This window comes from Chlorocebus sabaeus, chromosome 7, assembly GCF_047675955.1.
Source record: "Chlorocebus sabaeus isolate Y175 chromosome 7, mChlSab1.0.hap1, whole genome shotgun sequence".
Lineage (NCBI taxonomy): Eukaryota > Metazoa > Chordata > Mammalia > Primates > Cercopithecidae > Chlorocebus > Chlorocebus sabaeus.
In genome coordinates this window covers 34,937,773-34,957,503 of record NC_132910.1, presented here as the reverse complement: position 1 = coordinate 34,957,503, position 19,731 = coordinate 34,937,773, and the positions used below count along the sequence as shown (strand labels likewise).

Here is a 19,731-nt window from a genome sequence, read left to right as displayed (position 1 = left end):
AACACAGAACTATTCATAAAACTCCACTGTCAAATGAACCATCAGTTCCCTTAAAATGTCAGCCTTGTGGTTTGGCATTTATGTATAGTATCTTTGATTGTAATGCTAAACATTCTTAATAGATTTGTTTCTTCAAAAATGTCATTGACGACTTGAGGACAAACTGTTATGAGCTTCCTGGTAAGTGACTACATAATAAGAAAAAACCAAACTGACTTTTCTTCTACTATACTCTCACCACAACACAGAACACTCCTGTGACCCCAGATGTATGGGTTTTTCTCCCACACCAAACAATTCTTCAACACCAGTTAGATGTCCCATAATTCAATTAAATGTTGACACTATCTACCTGGAGTTAGAGTCAAATCCCACAAATGAAGGGCTCAGTTCTACAAGACCACAAGACCACCTCCACTTCAGGTGTCAATTGCAAGTCCAAGCCTTTGGTACTTCTGATCTACCAGCTATAAATTGAGGGTTCCCATAGCCCCTTCTTCAGATTCAGTCATTTGCTAGAATGGCTCACAGAACTCAGGGAAACACTTTACTTACTAGCGTTGATTTACTACAAAGGATATTTTAAAGCATACAAATGAACAGCCAGATGAAGACTGCACAGACGACAAGGTTCAGAAGGGTCCCTAGCACAGAAGCCTCTGTTCCCATGAAGCTGGGGTACACCTCCCACCAGGCCTGGATGTGTTCAACAACCTGGAAGTTCTCTAAACCCTGTCTTTTTGAGTTTTTATGGAGGCTTCAGGACATCAGCATGATCGATTAAACCATTGCCCTTTGGGGAGCAATATGGAGGGGAGCTGAAAGTTCCAACCCTGTAATCACACGTTTGGCTCCCCTGGCAATCAGCCACCATCCTGAGGCTATCCAGGAGCTCCCAGCCACCAGTCATCTCAACAGCATATACAAAGATACTATCACTTATCACTGCAGAGATGCCAAAGGTTTTAGGACCTATGTGCCAGGAAAGGGAGAGGCAGCAGAAGTCCAATACATGTTTCTTATTATATCACAGTGACAAAGCCAATTCTCAGAAGAGGAGGCCAGGCCTGGTGGCTCACACCTGTAATACCAGCACTTTGGGAGGCTAAGGCAGGTGGATCTCCTGAGATGAGGAGTTCAAGACCATCTTAGCCACATGGCATAACCCAGTCTCTACTAAAAATACAAAAATTAGCCAGGCATGGTGGCGTGCGCCTATAGTCCTGGCTACTCAGGAGGCTGAGGCAGGGGAATCACTTGAACTCAGGAGGCAGAGGTTGCAGTGATCCGAGATTACGCTACTGCACTTCGGCCTAGGTGACAGAGCAAGACTCCATCTCAAAAGAAAATAAAAGAAAAGAAAAGAAGAGGGAGCTTCCATTCCATGTGTAAAAGAGTCACCTTAAACATCAAAAGGAGAATCAGAAAGTATGGCCCAGAGGAGCTAGTAAGGAAGGCATAGTAAGAGAGTAGTAGGAAGTGGTAACAGGGGCATTTGAGTAGAACAGACAAACTGGGATTCTTTTCAAGCTGCCTTTGACCAGCCACGCAATGTAGAGCAAGTAAAATGATGGTTAACAAGACCCCCTCATATATAATAAATAATTAGGAAGAGTGGGGCCAATGTTTAACAAATGGTGGTGACTATGATTACTATTATTGACAGGTTCTTAAAATAAAGAAGCTTTGGAGTTTTAATTGAGATTTTTCTCTGGGAGATAAAGAGACCAGGAGATATACAGAGGGTGGGGAGCCTGGTTTGGGAAATACTTCTAAAATGACAAGCTGGATTTTCAGTGCGGTAGATACTGGCTAAGAGGTCTGCTCCTACCAACAGTGAAGAGAACTTCCCTAAATAAATAAGGCAGGCAGCCTTTAATCCCAGCACTTTGGAAGGCCAAGGCGAGAGGATCACCTGAGCCCAGGAGTTACAGACCAGGCTGGACAACATGATGAGACCCCGCCTCTGCAAAAAGGAAAAAATTAGCCAGGCTTGGTAGTGCATACCTGTGGTCTCCCAGCTATTTAGGAGGATGAGGTGGGAGGACAGCTTGAGCCTGGGAGGTCAAGGCTACAGTAAATAGTGGTCCTTACTACTGTACTCTAGCCTAGGCAACAGAGGGAGACCCTGTCTCCCTAAATAAATAAATAAAAGGCTATGTATTCTTGAGTTGACTATAAGGGACTATTGTCTGATCCTATTATCTTCTCACTCTCAAATATTTCATTTCATTTCATTTCGTTTTGTTTTGTTTCGTTTTGTCTATTTATTTTGACACAGGTTCTCACTGTCGCCCAGGCTGGAGTGCAGTGGTGCGATCTCAGCTCTCTGCACCCTTGACCTCTCGGGTTCAAGAGACCTTCCCACCTCAGACTCCTGAGTCACCATGCCTGACTATTTTTCGTAGTTTTTGTAGAGACGGGGTTTCACCATGTTGCCCAGGCTGGTCTCAAAGCCCTGGGCTCAAGCAATCGACCTGCCTTGGCCTCCCAAAGTGCTGGGATTACAGGTGTGAGCCACTGCACCGGGCCTCAAATAATCTTTGAATCTCAGTTCTCACTCAACCTTTTCAAAACTCCACAACTCTGAGATGCAGGTACCCTCTTCCAAGCTGCTGAGGAGCTTTGGACTAATGCAGCTAAATCACCAACCAGAACTTCAGCAGTTAGTGCTAGAGACAGAAAATTTTAAAACTAGTTTCACTGAAAATAGAAGTAAGGCACAGGAATATTATCCATGTTGTTACCACTATTCGAAAAGAAAAACAATCTAAAAAATAATTCAAGACATTTTATGAATGTCCTAGCTAGTTTCCTTAGATGGGAGCCTTCCTTTCTGTGATTCAAGGCTTATTTCCCTCTCTTCACACCCATCACTTCGCAATGCAGTTACAAGACCATAGCCCTGATCTGACCTTTTACCTTCTCATTTCCGGCCAGAACCACTTCATCCTGCTCATTCATCAGTGGTCAAAGTTAAATGCTAAGTCATTTAGTTTCAGAGGTTTAGAGCACTGCCTTAGTCACTTCAGGCTGCTATAACAAAGTCCCATAGCCCGAGTAGCTTACAAAAAACAGAAATTTATTTTCCCACAGGTCTGGAGGCTGGAAGTCTAAGATCAGGGGGCCAGTGGGGTCAGGCTCTGGTGAGGGCTCTCTTTCCGATTTCCAGATGGCTATCTTCTCTCTGTGTCCTCACATGGTGGAAGGGGCTACACAATTCCCTGGGGCCCCTATTTATAAGGGCACGAATCCCACTCATTATGGTTCTACCTTCATGACTTAATTACCTCCCAAAGGCCCCACCTCCTAATACCATCGGTTTGGGTGTTAGGATATCAACATATCAATTTAGGGAGGGGGGACATAGACATTCAGTCCATAAAGCACAGCTATATGCCAGTCTCTAATCCACTAAGTAAAGCTCCCTCCAAAATAGACCAGTATGTTCTCATTAGATAATGAGGCAAAGTTTGAAGGAAGATTTCTTTGTCTGCTTCTACCTTTCCTTAAGGAACCTGCCTCCTCTTCTACCATCTGCTAACCCTGCTGCTCATCTAACCACCCCCACCTATGCCTTACTTTGTCATTCCATTCTTCCCCAAATCAACCCCCAAAAACTGTAGAAATCATATTCTGCTCCTTCAAGGGCCTACTTGTTAGAAAACTAAAATAATGCTAACGACAGTGGGTACCAATACACTAATGCATTCTTCTCTAGGAGCAGTGATTCACAAATGAGCAGGGGTGGGGTGAGGGAAGGGGAGAGAAGTGCCCCCAGGGGACAACTGGCAATGTCTGCACACATTGTTGGTTGTCACAAATGGGAGTGTGCTACTGTCTGTCATCTACTGGGTAGAGGCCAGAGATACCGCTGAACATCTCACATTGTACAGGACTGTTCCCCACAATAAAGAATTACCCAATCCAAAGTATCAGTAGTGCTGAGGTTGAGAAAACCAGCTCTAAGAGGTAATGTATTTTTATTAAAAACTCCTTTGTTCCACAGGTTTAAGTTTAAATTCCAGGCACTGGTCAGGCTGAATGGAGCTGTTTTGGAGCAGATAACCATCAAATCACACCTCAAGAAGGTACCTATCTTCCATTCATATATAACTAGTTCTATTTGTCAGAATAAACATTAGCTGAATGATTACTAATGTTTTATTTGGTTGGGGTTTTCTATTTTTTATGCTTACAATATAAATTTAACCCCCAAAAATGAGTTTAACAACTCAGGGCGCAGTGGCTCACACCTGTAATCCCAGCACTTTGGGAGGCCTAGGTGGGTGGATCATGAAATCAGGAGATTGAGACCATCCTGGCCAACATGGTGAAACCCCATCTCTACTAAAAATGTAAAAATTAGCCAGGCATGGTGGTGCATGCCTGTAATCCCAGATACTTAGGAGACTGAGGTGGGAAAATCTCTCAAACCCGGGAGGCAGAGGTTGCAGTGAGCCGAAATCACACCATTGCACTCCAGCTTGGGCAACAGAGCCAGACTCCATCTCAAAAAATAATAATAATAATAATAATAAATATATACAAAAATTAGCCAGGTGTGGTGGCGCACCCCTGTAATTCCAGCTACTCAGGAGGCTGAGGCAGGAGAATTGCTGGAACCCGGGAGGCAGAGGTTGCAGTGAGCCAAGATTGCACCACTGCACTCTAGCCTGGGCAATAGAGTGAGACACTGTCTTAAAAATAATAATATATATTATGTATTAATAATACATATTTTACATACTAATACATAATGTTTCATATATATGAGACAAGTTTATATATTTCACACACAAATACATGTTTCATATACATATATATATATGACAACTTCCTGTATTGTATCAATAAAATAACCCCATTAGATGCATTATACTTCATATTCTTGAGGGCACACATACTGGTTTGTATTCACAGAGTGTACACCATTAATTAAGTTAGCTAATTTAGACTATCAAAAACAGCCTGCCCAAAACAAAATAAGTGTATAAAAATATTCCTCAAATTTCTTTCTTTTTTTTTTAGATGGGTCTCACTATTTTGCCCTGGCTACCCTCAAACTCCAGATCCTCCCCCTTCAGCCTCCCAAGTGTCTGGGACTATAGGCATGCATGACCCCACCTGACTTCATATTTCTCAAACTTCTGTCACAAAATATGATCCTATATTTTTCCGTGAATGTATAAGATTTTATTAATGTTCATATAACCAATGTATACAGGATTTCATGTAGTCAATTGCCTCACAGAAAAAAATTCCCAAAGTAAAATTAGAGGGCCATGTTAGGCAACCTGAATTCTCTCTGAATAGGTATAACAACAGAAGTTCCACCTTAGTACCTTCTCCTTTTTGAGTGTTTAGGTGGGCAAAAGAGACTTGGGGGCATGAGATACAAGGCAGAGAGAAATTCAGCACGGGGGCTAAATCAACAGCAGGCCATGCGACCACAGTCTTCGTGTGCGGTGCTGCTGGAGCAGGGGATGGTGTAGGACTTGCAGTGGTTGCGTGCACTTTGTGGCCAACAATGCTGAGTCACGCCAGCATCACCCTCTAAGGGAACAATGCCAAAGGACAAGCTACCGCCTCTATGTATTTGTGGTGTTTATGACTCACTCCCAGGTAAATGCAGGCCTTTATTCATGCTTGGTGACTTTTCATGGTAATCATTCAAAATGTCCTAGTGTCATAATGCAATTAGAGTAGAATTCATCTTGAGTCACTAAAATTACATAATTACTAATATTAATCACAATTACTATCAAAGCTATGAACCAAATTCAAATTCAAACCTAACAGCATCATAATCCCTGAAAATCAGATGCCCAAAGAGTAAGGCTGGTGCCTCTTAAAAGTCAAATGATCCTTTGTATACTTAAAACAGGCTAAAATAAAAGTTGCTAAGATCTCAGTCAGACCAAGTCCCAGGGTCCAAGGAGATGCATTTGTCCTGTGGCTGGAGCAACAAAAGCACAGCTGATAAAAAGAAGCAAACAAGCCATTATTCTTGTATTTTCTTGTTCTAGCCTTCTATGCTGTGGCTCTAGCACTTCTGCTTTCAGGGGACAAAACTAGGCTAGAAGGGTAACTATATTCTCCACTGAAGTTTAATGCTCAGAATAAAATAGTTACTTGAAGTGGGGAAAAAGATTTACCCTTTTTTGTGTTAACAATGAGGAAAAGTCCTTAAGCTTAGAAGAGTAAGGTATGGCCTAGCACTATGGCTCATGGCTGTAATCCCAGCACTTTGGGAGGCTGAGGCAGGAGGACTGCTTGAGGCCAGGAATTTGGCACAATACAGCCAGACCCCATCTCAAAAAAAAAAAAAGGAAGAAGAAGAAGAGGAAGGTGAAAGTGCAATAACATAACTTCTTAACAAGATTTACCCATAATCATATCTGAAGCTCAACAAATTAAATAGCTTTTAAATAAAAGACACAGCAGAATATGACCAAAGACAGAAGAGAATTATTTAACCACAGTTAACAATTTGCCTAGGCTCACCTTTCAATTGGCTTATTCAATAAAAGCACAGAAGAAATACAATGCAAGAGGGATTTAACTGGGGAGACTTGAAATGCATTTCAAAAAAAAAAAGTGTGTTTCACTAAATGAAAGAGCAGCAGAAGGAAGTTTTTCAGTGCAGAAAATAAGCATAACTCTCCCTCTCAGCTCCTCAAAATCTATTTTCAGGACTATATCATTCAGACACATCTCAAAATTGTACCCACACTCCTGGGGTCCTTGGCCTGCCTGTGACCCTTGCCTAAACTTTGATACAGAGACGTGGTGCTCTCAAAGCCAAAAACTGCACCAGCCAAGCACACAAGTACTCAATGTTTCATCATCACCCTCTATCAGCCTGTCTAGGATTATGACACTACTTCTCAGATGACTCCAAACACTAGTATGTATCAACAGGGCACACACCCCTTACTTAATACCGCTGGTACTAAGTACCCCTGGATACCCAAGCACCAAGTCAGGAGGGGAGCACAGTTGCATACCATGCACAGTTGTGGGATTAGCAGAGACGAAAGCAGTACATATCAGAGCCGAAATGAGATCTCACACTGTCCTTTGCTTATGCACCTATTTCAGTATTTATCACAGTGGTCTGTGAAATGCCTATCTCCCCACAGGGACCATGTCTTAATCAACTTTGGATCCTTTGTCAACCCTACATGTTGCAGTTGTTCAATAACTATGAGAGTCAATTTCCAATTTCACAGGCTACAAGGAAGGGCAGACACTCTGAATAAAATACGACAAATTTTGCAGGCATCAGCATTACTCTAAAATATTATGATTTCTATTTTCTCCTCCTGTTCACTTCCATTCTTTCCTGGAGATACCACGGAAAAGACAAAGATCAAAAACAGAAAAAGCAGATGTTTGACAAAGATTGCAATAAAAATAGTAATCCAGTAAGTGTAAATATTCAAAAAGTTCTCATTTCTGCATAGGCAAAAAAAAAAAAAAAAAAAAAAACTAAACCCATGCTACTGGACCCTCTCATCTACTGATTTTTTAATCCCATCACCTGCCAAATTGAAATACTTTGTGTCCTTTAAAACTCATGACCTGGCCAGGTGCAATGGCTGATGCCCTGTAATCCCAGCACTTTGAGAGGCCGAGGTGGGAGGATCGCTTGAGGTCAGGAGTTTGAGACCAGCCTGGCCAACATGGTAAAACCCCATCTCTACTAAAAATACAAAAATTAGCTGGGCATGGTGGCACACGCCTGTAGTCCCAGCTACTCAGGAGGCTGAGGCAGGAAAATCACTTGAACCTGGGAGGCAGAGGTTACAGTGAGCCAAGATCTCGCCACCGCACTCCAGCGTCGGGGACAGAGTAAGACTTTGTCTCAAAAGCAGAAAATTTAATTAATTTAATGTAAATAAGAAAATTAAATTAAATTAAAATTCATGGCCCAAAACATGTACCGCAATCACCCCAATATATTAAGGCTCACTGATTTTCACTCAAGATCAACAGCTCAGTCTCACCAAGCACAACAGAAAACCAGCAAGAAAGTTTGTTCTTTCCTTAAATCATAAGGACATACATTTTTAAAGGAACTCAGAATAATTTTTTAAAATTATAGATCTGTTATATCTCAGAGAAGGTATCTGGCAATAAAAAAACGATAAAATATAGCCAGAAATATCCAGACTTGGTAAAAATGTTATTGGTGATAATATTTTGGTGTTTAAGTATACACAATGAAGCTCTACTAGTTGCTTCAATCATTTGAAAATCATAATCCGATTATACAAAAATACTCCAATGTTTTCAGTCAAATATTTTGCTATTTCCAAAACTCGTTATAGAATACAATTTCTACAATTCCTTTTAGAAAAGCTTCCAGAAGATAAATTCCTTCCAACAAAGTATTTGATAGTTTGACTTTTTTTTTTTTTTCCAAATGAGGTCTCACTGTATTGCCCAGGCCAGAGTGCAGTGGTGTGATCACGGCTCACTACAGCCTCAAATTGCACGGTTCAAGCAATCCTCCCACCTCAGCCCCGCTCCTAGTAGCTGGGACTACAGGTGCACACCACCACACTCAGCTAATTTTTGTATTTTTTGTTGAGACGGGGTTTCACCATGTGCACAGGCTGGTCTTGAACTCCTGAGCCCAAGCAATCTGCCCGCCTCAGCCTCCCACAGTGCTGGGATTACAGGCGTGAGCCACTGCACCTGGTCAAGCATGTTTCTTTATTGCAGGACTCTTCTGAGCCTTTATTAGTATGCAATAGACTCTCCAAAAGGAAAGTGTAGTATGTGATGATTCCTAAGCTTATTTCACAAGAAAATTATTTTTTATTTCATGTATTACCAATCAGCCTTCAGCAGAAAAGAGTATTTTGAGAAACATACTTTGAGAATCACAAGTTGGTTAATGAAACCTCAATAATAGGTTTTAACTTGCAGGAACTCCCATTAGCCTTTTTCTTTTTCTTTTTCTTTTTTCTTTTGGCCATTGACTACATCTTTAAAACCATGGACAGCCATCTTCAAATGCATGCCCTTAGAAAGGAAAACAATACCTATAAGAACACATAGATGAGCTAACACATATTACCACCTTTACAATAAAAAGTCCATGAAAACTCAGGCAGCTGCTATTTTACACTGACAGAATTATGAAAGATCCAAAGCCTATAGAACATACTGCTCTCTGCATATTTCAAGTTCAAATTGGGTAGGTTTACATCTACGCAATTTGAATATGGTAACAATCATAATGAAAAGGAAAACTTACCAACAGAAGCAGAGTTTTTAAGAATCGACTCCTTTGGGGTTCCTTTTTCAATTCGTATTGTGGCCCACTGTTCAAAAACAAGAAATACTAATTTAAACTGTCCCACAGACACAACATAAAATACTTCAACCATATTATACACAAGTGAAATTACACATCAAGCTGTGACAGTATCTGAACTAAAGAGATAACCCCAGTGAATCTCTGATGTAGCAGTATTCCAAGTCCCAAGTATACTTTTATATCAGTTACTGATAATGCCCTAATAAAATGTGGAAAGGACAATATTTACCCTTTCTCAACCACCTCACATGCATGGGTGTCCTGATAAATTACTCACTGAGAAGGCTGTGAAGCATGGGGGGCATGAGTACAGGTCACGGCATCAAGAATGTCTGGGTTTAAAATTTCTTACTCCCTATAGGCCTCTGTTTCCTCATTGTAAAATAAGGATAATAGATCCTATCCCATAGGGTTGCTGTCACATTAAACAAGATGACACATATAAGGGCCTAAAACGTAGGGCATAAAGTATAAGTATTTTCACAACAAATTAGACATTCAGGGGTAGGACACACTCAAAGATGCATCAGAAATAAGCTTGCAGAAAGAGGCAGCACAGACTTGGAAAGCTGGAAAGGACTCAATGAAATCATTAACCAAGGCACGATTGGCTCACGCCTGTAATCTCAGCACTTTGGGAGGCCGAGGAGGGTGGATCATTTGAGGTCAGGAGTTCAAGACTAGCCTGGCCAACATGGCGAAACCCCATCTCTACTAAAAATACAAAAATTAGCCAGGCATGGTGACGCATGCTGGAGCTACTGTGGAGGCTGAAGCAGAACTGCTTGAACCAGGGAGGAAGAGGCTGCAGTGAGCAGAGATCAGGCCCCTGCACTCCAGCCTAGGCAACAGAGTGAGACTCTCTCAAAAAAAAAAAAAAAGAAAAGAAAAAGAAATCATTAACTACAGAAAATCGTCTGTCCACATGGTTACTTATGAAGATGCATAGGAAAATGTTATAATTATGAAGATCTACAGATTTTAGGGAATTTAAGAACTGGAAAACAACTCTTGTGTTGTTTTGAAGGTACCTAGCAAATAAAAAAATCTACCCGGATGTGATTTTTTTTTTCTTTATACATTTTTTACACACTTCCCAAATTATTCACTATTAACATCATAGTTCAAAAACTGCTAGTGAACTTTTCAAGTCTCTCATTCTAGAGAATCCCCAGGGCTCTTACACTAAAAAGTATTGTAATAATTATAATTGAACATAAGTACCCTTGAAGGGGCAGAGACGATTTTTTTTGTTTTTGAGACAGGGGCTTGCTGCAACCTTGACCTCCTGGGCTCAAGCAATCCTCCCACCTCAGTCTCCTGAGTAGCTGGAACCACAGGCCCGCATCACCACTCCCAGCTAATTTTTAGATTTTTTGTAAAAACCGGGTTTCACCTTGTCAACCAGACTGTACTTGAACTCCTGAGCTCAAGCAATCTACTGGCTTCAGCCTCCCAAAGTGCTGGGATTACAGGCGTGAGATTTGATTTTTATTTTATTTTATTTTATTTTATTTTATTTATTTTATTTTATTTATTTTATTTTATTTTATTTTATTTATTTATTTATTTTTTTTTTTTTGAGACGGAGTCTTGCTCTGTAGCCCGGGCTGGACTGCAGTGGCCGGATCTCAGCTCACTGCAAGCTCCGCCTCCCGGGTTTACGCCATTCTCCTGCCTCAGCCTCCCGAGTAGCTGGGACTACAGGCGCCCGCCACCTCGCCCGGCTAGTTTTTTGTATTTTTAGTAGAGACGGGGTTTCACCGTGTTAGCCAGGATGGTCTCGATCTCCTGACCTCGTGATCCGCCCGTCTCGGCCTCCCAAAGTGCTGGGATTACAGGCTTGAGCCACCGCGCCCGGCCTATTTTATTTTATTTTTTGAGAAGGAGTTTCACTCTTGTTGCCCAGGCTGGAGTCCAATGGCATGATCTCGGCTCACTGCAATCTCCGCCTCCTGGGTTCAAGTGATTCTCCTGCCTCGGCCTCCCAAGTAGCTGGGACTACAGGCACCCACCACCAAGCCCAGCTAATTTTTGTATTTTTAGTAAAGATGGGGGTTCCACTAAGTTGGCCAGTGTGGTCTCCAACGCCTGACCTCAGGTGATCCAAATGCCTCAGCCTCCCAAAGTGCTGGGATTATAGGTGTGACCCACTGCACCCAGCCCAGAGACAGATTTATTAATAGACCAAGTCAAAAAACCTCAGTTATTGCTAGGCTCAAAAGAGTTTGTTGACGAGAGGTTAAAAACTTTTTCAAATAAGAACGTAACTGATAGAGAATAACCTAAAACGTGCATGAAGGTCAGGGAGTAATGCATGATATCTGACTACGTCAGGACCCTTCAAAACAACCCACAGAGCCAAACAAGAACATGCCATTTGCACTTAGAAAACAGCCTATAAATAGAGGCCAGTCTTCTCAGCTTCCAGTGACAAGTGACTAAATCATAAGACTCATCCTGTTATCTTTTGCGGATTTAGCGCACGAGTTCTCAAACTCTGGACTAATACCACTCAGCTTTTCTCAACTGAAGTAACTGTTTCCATAGTTTTTCACTTAAAGCTTCAGGGCCTATTATCATTTGTAAGTAAACCAAAGATATAATTAAAATAAAATGTTGTAAACAGTCAATCATTGTTCATGTCAGACTCATTTTTTTTCATTGTGGGCGAGTGATTTTATATTTTATACAAATAGTAGTTACCTCAGACTAGAACTATTATTCCATGCTCATATGATGGAAAATGCTGGTATTCTGTTCCTGTTAATGGGCTGAATTATGTCCCTCTAAAATTCATATGTTGAAGCTCTAACCCCTAGTACCTCAGAATGTGACTATATTTACAGATAGGGTCTTCAAAGGGTGACTACGTTAAAAAGAAGCCCTCAGGGTGGGCCCTAATCCAATCTGACCAATGTCCTTGTAAGAAGAGAAAACTTGGACACGCAAATAGACACAAGGATGTGAGCACAGAAAAGGCCATGTGAGGATACCACACCTTCTTGCTAGAAGGTAGTCACATGCAAGCCTAGGAGAGAGGCCTCAGAATGAGGCTAAACCTGTTGACACCTCGATCTTGAACCTCTAGCTTCCAAAACTGAGAAAATAAATTTCTGTTGTTTAGGCCACCAGTCTGTGGCACTTTGTTATGGCAGCTCTAGCAAACTAATACAGTGACATTCCTCAAAAAGCATGATCTGCTCAAAAGCACTCCATGTTTTGGCACCAGACAAGTTACAGAATGCATTCTGTCTCCTGAAACGATAGCTCTAAAGGTCTACCTGCATAACACAATTACTGTGTTAAGATAAGCACATTTTAGGCCAGACACTGTGGCTCATGCCTATAATCACAATACTTTGGGAGGCCAAGGCAGGAAAATCGCTTGAGTCCAGGAGTTCGAACCAATCTGGGCATCAGGGTGAAACCTTGTCTCTCCAAAAAAAAAAAAAGTTTTACATTAGTTGGGCATGGTGGTACACGTCTGTGGTCCCAACCACTCAGGAGGACTGCTTGAGGAGGTCAAGGCTACAGTGAGCTGTGATCATGCCGCTGCACTGCAGGCTGGGTGACAGGGAGACCCTGCCTAAAAAAAAAAAAAAAAAAAAAAAGGATATGCAAATGTTAAGGTTGAAGAAGCAGACATTTAGTGCCTAAGGGAATTTGTACTAGAAAACCCTTTTCTTCTGTAGGATGACCCGCCACTGAAAGTAAAAACATACCTGTGCCTTGCAGCTAGATAGATATACATTTGAATTGCAGTTCTGCCACTTCCTGGCTGTAATCATCTCACACAAGAGACTTTAACGTCTTGGGGCATCCATTCCATCATCTCTAAAACAGGGACAAGGCCAGGCGGGGTGGCTCATGCCTGTAATTCCAGCACTTTGGGAGGCCAAGGCGGGCAGATCACTTGAGGACAAGAGTTGGAGACCAGCCTGGTCAACATAGTGAAATCCCGTCTCTATTGAAAATACAAAAATTAGCCAGGCATGGTGGCTCACGCCTGTAATCCCAGCCACTTAGGAGGCTGAGGCAGGAGAATCGCTTGAATCCGGGAGGGGGAGGTTGCAGTGAGCCGAGATTGTGCCGCTGCACTCCATCCAGCCTGGGTGACAGAGCAAGGCTCTGTCTCACAAAAAGAAATAAAATAAAAATAAAACAGGGGCAATACCAAGGGTAGCTGTAAAGGCTAAAGGAGATAATGTAGCTCCTGCCTACCACACAGCAGGCCACAAAGTAGCCTCCTCCTCCCTATATTCCACATTTCAGGCCTCTGAAATGGCCACTTTTTTCCAGACTGTCCAGTGCTTCTCCCCAAAAATAGTTATTTCTCTTTTACTATGCTAGCTTTTCTAGCCAATCAGATCAACCCAAATACAAAGACAGAATATCTCTTCCAGACGTTCTGAATCTCTTACAGGGGTATATCAGAACATATCTGCCTCAAGGCATCACAAAAGAGGCAGCTCTGTCAGCAAAATGGTCCTAAAGTACAAAAGTGGCTTCTAACAACCCAGAGTTTCTGCCTCCCCAGGAAAGTTGAAAGATACTTATCAATGAAGTTATCTTTCCACCTAATTTCCAAATCCTCTTGGAGGGAAAAAGGTAGCTATCCAAAATTCACCAAAAGAAATGGCTTTAAGTCTGATTTTTTTTTTTTTTTTTTTTTTTTTTGTAGATGGAGTGTTGCTCTGTCACCCAGGCTGGAGTGTAGTGGCGCGATCTTGGCTCACTATAGCCTGTGCCTCCCAGATTCAAGTGATTCTCCTGCCTCAGCCTCCTGAGCAGCTGGGATTACAGGTGCACACCACCATGCTTGGCTAATTTTTGTATTTTTAGTAGAGATAGGGTTTCACCATGTTGGCCAGGCTGGTCTCAAATTCCTGATCTCAAGTGATCCGCCCGCCTCGGCTTCCCAAAGTGCTGGGATTACAGACATGAGCCACCACACCTGGCCAAGTTTTACTTTTCATAATTTGTATTCCTAAAACAATTTCCTCAAATATAAAGCTGTAATATTAACATACATATCCAACAAATTATCATATATCCCTTGAAAATCACTGACTTGGAGAATCACTAAACTTATTCTAAGTATTCAAGGCTTATCCTCAAGTATCTTGTCATATCAGTGACTTATGCATACATCTAGAGATACCCAGCAATGCAGAAGAAAGTAGAAGTAGGTGCTCAATAAATGATTATTACTTGAACCAGTGGGTTAAGAAGGGGTCAGAGAAGAGCATAAAGCTCAGTGAGTTAACAAGTAACAATTATCAAAATCAGCAATTTAGAAGGTACCCTACACACATTTCAACTTCTAGAATTTGCATTTATGGTCATGAGAAAGAAACCCATTGACAGTAAAACTTGTCAAAGTAAACGTATAATAGACAAAACTAAATGATCTTTTTAAATGGTACATAAATTATAAGCAAGGAAACTTGAGAAACATCCAATTATGATCAGAGCTCAAAGAATATTCTTGGGAATGAAATGTAAAGAAAGAAACAACTAAATCAATTAAGAATTTGCCACGGAGTGATACAACGGCTGGGCCTTGAATGCAATCTACAAAAAGGCAGTGTATTTGTCCAGCACTGAAGATTTTCTCATGCTAAACATCAACATAATCCCTTAAGGAATTATTCCTATAGTTGAGAAAAGCAGTCCACCATATTAACCCCAGTCTAACAGAAATGTCTTTGAAATATCTAACACTGTTCTAGTTGAAGGATAGAAGATCCTGGGTTACTGTCCTCCTGCACCTAAAGCAGAAATCACTATGGGATCACAGCTCTCCTTCCTGATGAGCTCAGATGCTCCCACAGGAGTTCCAGGCAGTCACAGCCAACAAATCAGAGCTGGCTCACACAATGAATCTGTATTCAAATTCCACATACATCAAGCATCTCTTTGACCTAATAACTTAGTCTCAGCAGACAGGGTGGGTTCCTTATGTGTCACCTACCTAGTTTCCAAGCTATCTAGTTTCTCCCACCAGAATTAGAAAACTGGCATTCTTGACAGTTTGATTGACAAGGAGTTCAGCTCTGGAGTTGTGCAGAAGGACAAAAATTAAAATCTGTGGCCCTGTCAAACTGAAAGTCAGATCCTGGACTGGAGATCATCCTATCAGGCGCAATAATTTGCCAGGTTGACAGCAACTAGCTGGCCTCTGCCCTTAGCTGTACCTTGAGTCACTAAAGAAAAACAGGAGTGAGCCCCTGGAAGCCAGTGGGTATGATTTACCTTAAACCATTCTTAAACAGGGTATAAATTCCAAAAGACATTGCTGTATGGGAGAACAGTTCAATCATTTCAGAGTTCAGAGAAAGACGGAACACCAGCTGAAGAGGATCATCTGCTATGGGAGAGGATTCTGAAGAAGGTCTAACAGTAGGAGGCAGCTAAGAAATTCACAGCATAATGTGACCAAGCTCAGAATGTAAAGTCAATAAGAGTTCAAAAGTGAGAAATAGCTCCCAAGTAGAAACAATAGAACTTTAAAAGCATGAGCACTGAGAATGAAGAATCACATACAACTTCAAAGACTAGGCAAAGAAATAGCCACAAACAAGAGTCTAGGGCAATATAGGAGGCTAGCAGGTACAAGACAGTGTCCAGTGGGTTAGAGAAGTATACCTGGGAGCCACCCAATTAGCTGAGGAAGAAGAGCAGATAAAGCCACGTCCTGAGGGCAGAGAGAAAACAAGGTCACAAAAATGGGAACCAAACTTATAAGAAGGCACTGCGGAATGCTAGAATCTCAGTAATCATATTATTCTTTTAATAGCAACAAACATTCATATAGTAGATGCAGGCAGCCTTCTAAGGTGCTTGATACATTTTAACTTATTTGAATAACACTGTGGAAATAGGAGTTATTGTTACTCCTATTTTATAGATAAAGAAAATGAGGCACAAGAGTAGATGACCTCCTTAAGGTCACATTTTGAGAAACAGAGCTACAATTTTGGTACCAAATCTAAGCAAACCTGTATCCAGGATCTCTACTCCTAACCACTAGGCTGTAGGGCCTCTTCTCAGTTAAGACTCCTGTTTCTGGCCAGGCGTGGGGCTCACACCTGTAATCCTAGCACTTTGGGAGGCAAAGGCAGGAAGATTGCTTGAGGCCAGGAGATCAAGACCAGCCTGGCCAAGACAGCAAGACGCTGTCTCTTATATATATATATAAAAAGTATATATAATATATAAATATATATTTTTTGAAACAAGTAGATATAAATTATATACATACAATTTTTTTTTAAAAAAAGACTCCTGCTTCTAACAGTTAATTCAAACAAACCACTGATCTCTGACTCTCAGTTTCCCTCTCTGTAAAAGGGGGATAGCACTTGCCCTCTCTACCCTACCCAGCCTTTTGACACTTAATAAAACCCTAAGAGTAAGCTGCAGTTGTTCTCTACCAGGCCCACTTCCATCTAACATTTTTCTTTGCAGAATTTGGAAACAGGAGGGTAGGGAGACCTGAGGTCAAAGAATATATACCTTTTCAATGGCATTTCAAGTGCTGTTAGTTAGATAAAATTTCCATGACTCCACTAAAATAAAATACAATTTCTTTCTGCCATCCAGGAATTGGTCTCTTATCTTGGGCATAAAGAAGAACATGATGCTTGGGCATAAAGAAGAACATGATGCCTTTCTGAACAGGATGCCTGAGTACACAAAAGGACCTCTGAAACCTGGGGCTGTAAAAACAAGCGGGTGAAGCGGAAACTGCACTGCATAATGGATATAAGCAAATCCTCTGATACAAAAAGTTGGTCGCATTGTTATTATAATCTGTAAAATAATAACGATGCTCAGGGAATGGAGTGATTTTTGCTTCCGACCAGAGGAACAATAGAGTGGTCCAGTGGTTTCAGCCCAGATCCCTCCAGGTTCGCGAAAGAAGCCGAGATGCTGACTTTCGCACTGCCGCGGGCAAGGAACAGAAATGCACGCACGCATGCACACGCGCGCACACACACGCCTGACCTGCGACCACTGACCTTGAGAGCTGGACCCCAGGGTTCTGAGCCCGCAGCGGCGTGGGGCTGGCTGCATCCCTCCTGGCACTCACCTCTAAAGTTTTCACCAGGATCTTCATGTAGATCTCGGAGATGCCCAGAGACACTCCGAAGACCGAAGGCAGAAGGATGAAGCCGAGAACCAGTGTCAGCCAGGTGGAAAGGATCTTCCCGGCCAGCTCTGCGCCCTCCATGACTCGGCGCACCCACTCAGGAGAGGTCCGCAGTGGAGGGCCGAGCGCCACAGCAGTCCCCCCAGGCGGTCCCGCGGGAGCTCCAGGAGCAGAGCGCCGAGCCCGGCACTCACCTCTGCGAGGGGAAGAGAGGAAGGAAAAAAACTTTCAGAATTACGGCAATATCCTTCCTTCCTCCCCGGGCTCCTCCTAGCCCCTGTCAGTTAACTCCTTCTCCGCCGGCGGCCCAGGTCTGGGCTGAAGCCACCGCGGCGTGCGCAGACCTGGGTAGCGCGAGCCAGTGGTCGCAGCTGCGGGTAAGCGGAGGGACACCGCCGCGCGGCAGAGCGCGCGAACGCAGCCGGGAACGCGCCCCGCCCGGTGCCTGATTTCCTCTGGGTGGTGATTGCGACAACTCAGCAGATGACTCACAGAGGCCCTTCCCGAGCCAGGTTCCCTGCGGGAGCACCGCACTTTGGCACACCGGCAGCGGGCGGAGCTCGCACCGGGCCGCGGGCTGTGCTGGAGGCTGGCTGCACTCAGGTGTCCAGAGCCCTATTTCTGCGCGCTGCCCTCGCCCCACCTCCTCCGTCACCCAACGGGGGAGCTCCCTGGCAGGACTTAGCCCAGGAGCGCCGCAGCCTCCTGGGCGGTCTCAGTTCTTCCCCGCGCCCCGCCTCCCCCAGCACTCAGCAAAGGTCCTTTCAGGAGGAGAGTTTTCATCTGAAAAATGTTAATATTTTCTTCACCCGCAGAACGAACTACTGACGTTTCTGGGACGCTTGAGGTCTTGTTTGTGTGGGTGTAAAACGAACTCTTGGGAAGGGCTTCCAAGGACAGGAAAATGCAGAGCGCACCAGGTAGCCGTGTACGCCGCTTCAGGCTCCCACACCTCCTTCCCCGCATGGCCTACAGCTGTGGGGCTCAATCTTGCTTATCCCGAGACTAGGAAGCTCTGTCCACGCGTCGCCTAACCCATTGAGCCGCCATCTCCCTAGCACAGAAACCTGTCATTCCCTTCCTGGAGAAGATTCCAACCACACCTTCCCCTACCATTCAGCTAATACTCTCCGCGCTTAGAGGTAGCAGAAATGCCAGGCCGGCGCAAGCCTTCATTCACCAAGCTGACACGTGTCTCCTGGGTATTCAGGCTCCGCGCTTCTACCGCGCCAGCCCTTATCAGAGCAACGAAGGGCAAAATCCTGTATGTCATTTACTCCATTGCAGTTCTCTTAGAGACCTGAACTATTTTTAAGAATGAGCAGAAGAGATTTTGAGAAGGGATTTTCCAGATTGCCGCTGAATTCGACCAAAATATCTTACAGGTACTTTTCAGGTGTTGTTTCAAGCTGGAAAAACTGGGAGGGCCAGCAAACTGAATTGAAACAGCGTTGATAGCAAATATTGCAGAGAAAATGGTCCCTGCCCAGGGTGTGGAGGAAGTGGGGAGCCAAGAAAGTGAGAAGCCCCTCTGTAAATAATGTAGATGTCTGCCTTATGTACTTACTGCCAGGTAGCTGTCACAAGCCCCCTCCAGCACTAAGAACGGAAAAAATTATAACCTGATGATTAAAACCAGGTTATGGACCGGGCGCGATGGATCACGCCTGTAATCCCAGCACTCTGGGAGGTGAGGTGGGCAGATCACCTGAGGTCAGGAGTTCAAGACCAGCCTGGCCAACATGGCGAAACCCCCATCTCTACTAAAAATACACAAAAAATTATCCCCGCGTGGTGTCGCACGCCTGTAGTCCCAGCTACTCAAGAGGATGAGGCAGGAGAATCACTTGAACCTGGGAGGCCGAGGTTGCAGTGAGCAGAAATCGTGCCACTGCACTCCAGCCTGGGAGACAGAGCGAGACTCCGTCTCAAAAAACAAAAACGAAACAAACAAACAAAGAAACAGATTATGAATAAAGACGTGTTAGGAGCTTGGTTTCTCAAAATTAAACCTCTGTATGGGTTGGCTAGTTTAGAAAAACACGGAAAACACAACTACCGAAAGCTGCCCAAAGTCCTTGCTTCCAAAAACTATATATATTTAGTGCAAAACTCCAAAGATTATATTGGCATATTTAACACCGTATGTTCAGGCAAAACTCTTATTTTCCTTTTATTCCTCAAACCAAGATGACTAAGGAAGGCTGAATCCTTGTACCAAAGTTTACCCCACAACGGA

General features: G+C 43.1%; 1 protein-coding gene across 2 annotated transcripts in view; it reads right to left on the bottom strand.

Moving 5' to 3' along the window:
- Positions 1–18,076, bottom strand: part of GPAT3 (glycerol-3-phosphate acyltransferase 3) — a 70,013-nt gene extending 51,937 nt beyond the window's left edge. Inside the window, exons 1-3 of one of the 2 annotated variants that reach the window (XM_007999116.3) lie at positions 17,985–18,076; positions 17,433–17,688; positions 9,272–9,338 (exon numbers count right to left, since the gene is read on the bottom strand). In XM_007999116.3, coding sequence (XP_007997307.1) covers positions 9,272–9,338; positions 17,433–17,573 — 208 coding nt within the window. In that variant the 5' untranslated portion in view covers positions 17,574–17,688; positions 17,985–18,076. Of the gene's footprint in view, positions 1–9,271; positions 9,339–17,432; positions 17,689–17,836; positions 17,957–17,984 lie in introns of those variants that run through there. The other variant, XM_007999115.3, reaches the window with a different exon arrangement.
- Positions 18,077–19,731: the final 1,655 nt, after the last annotated feature.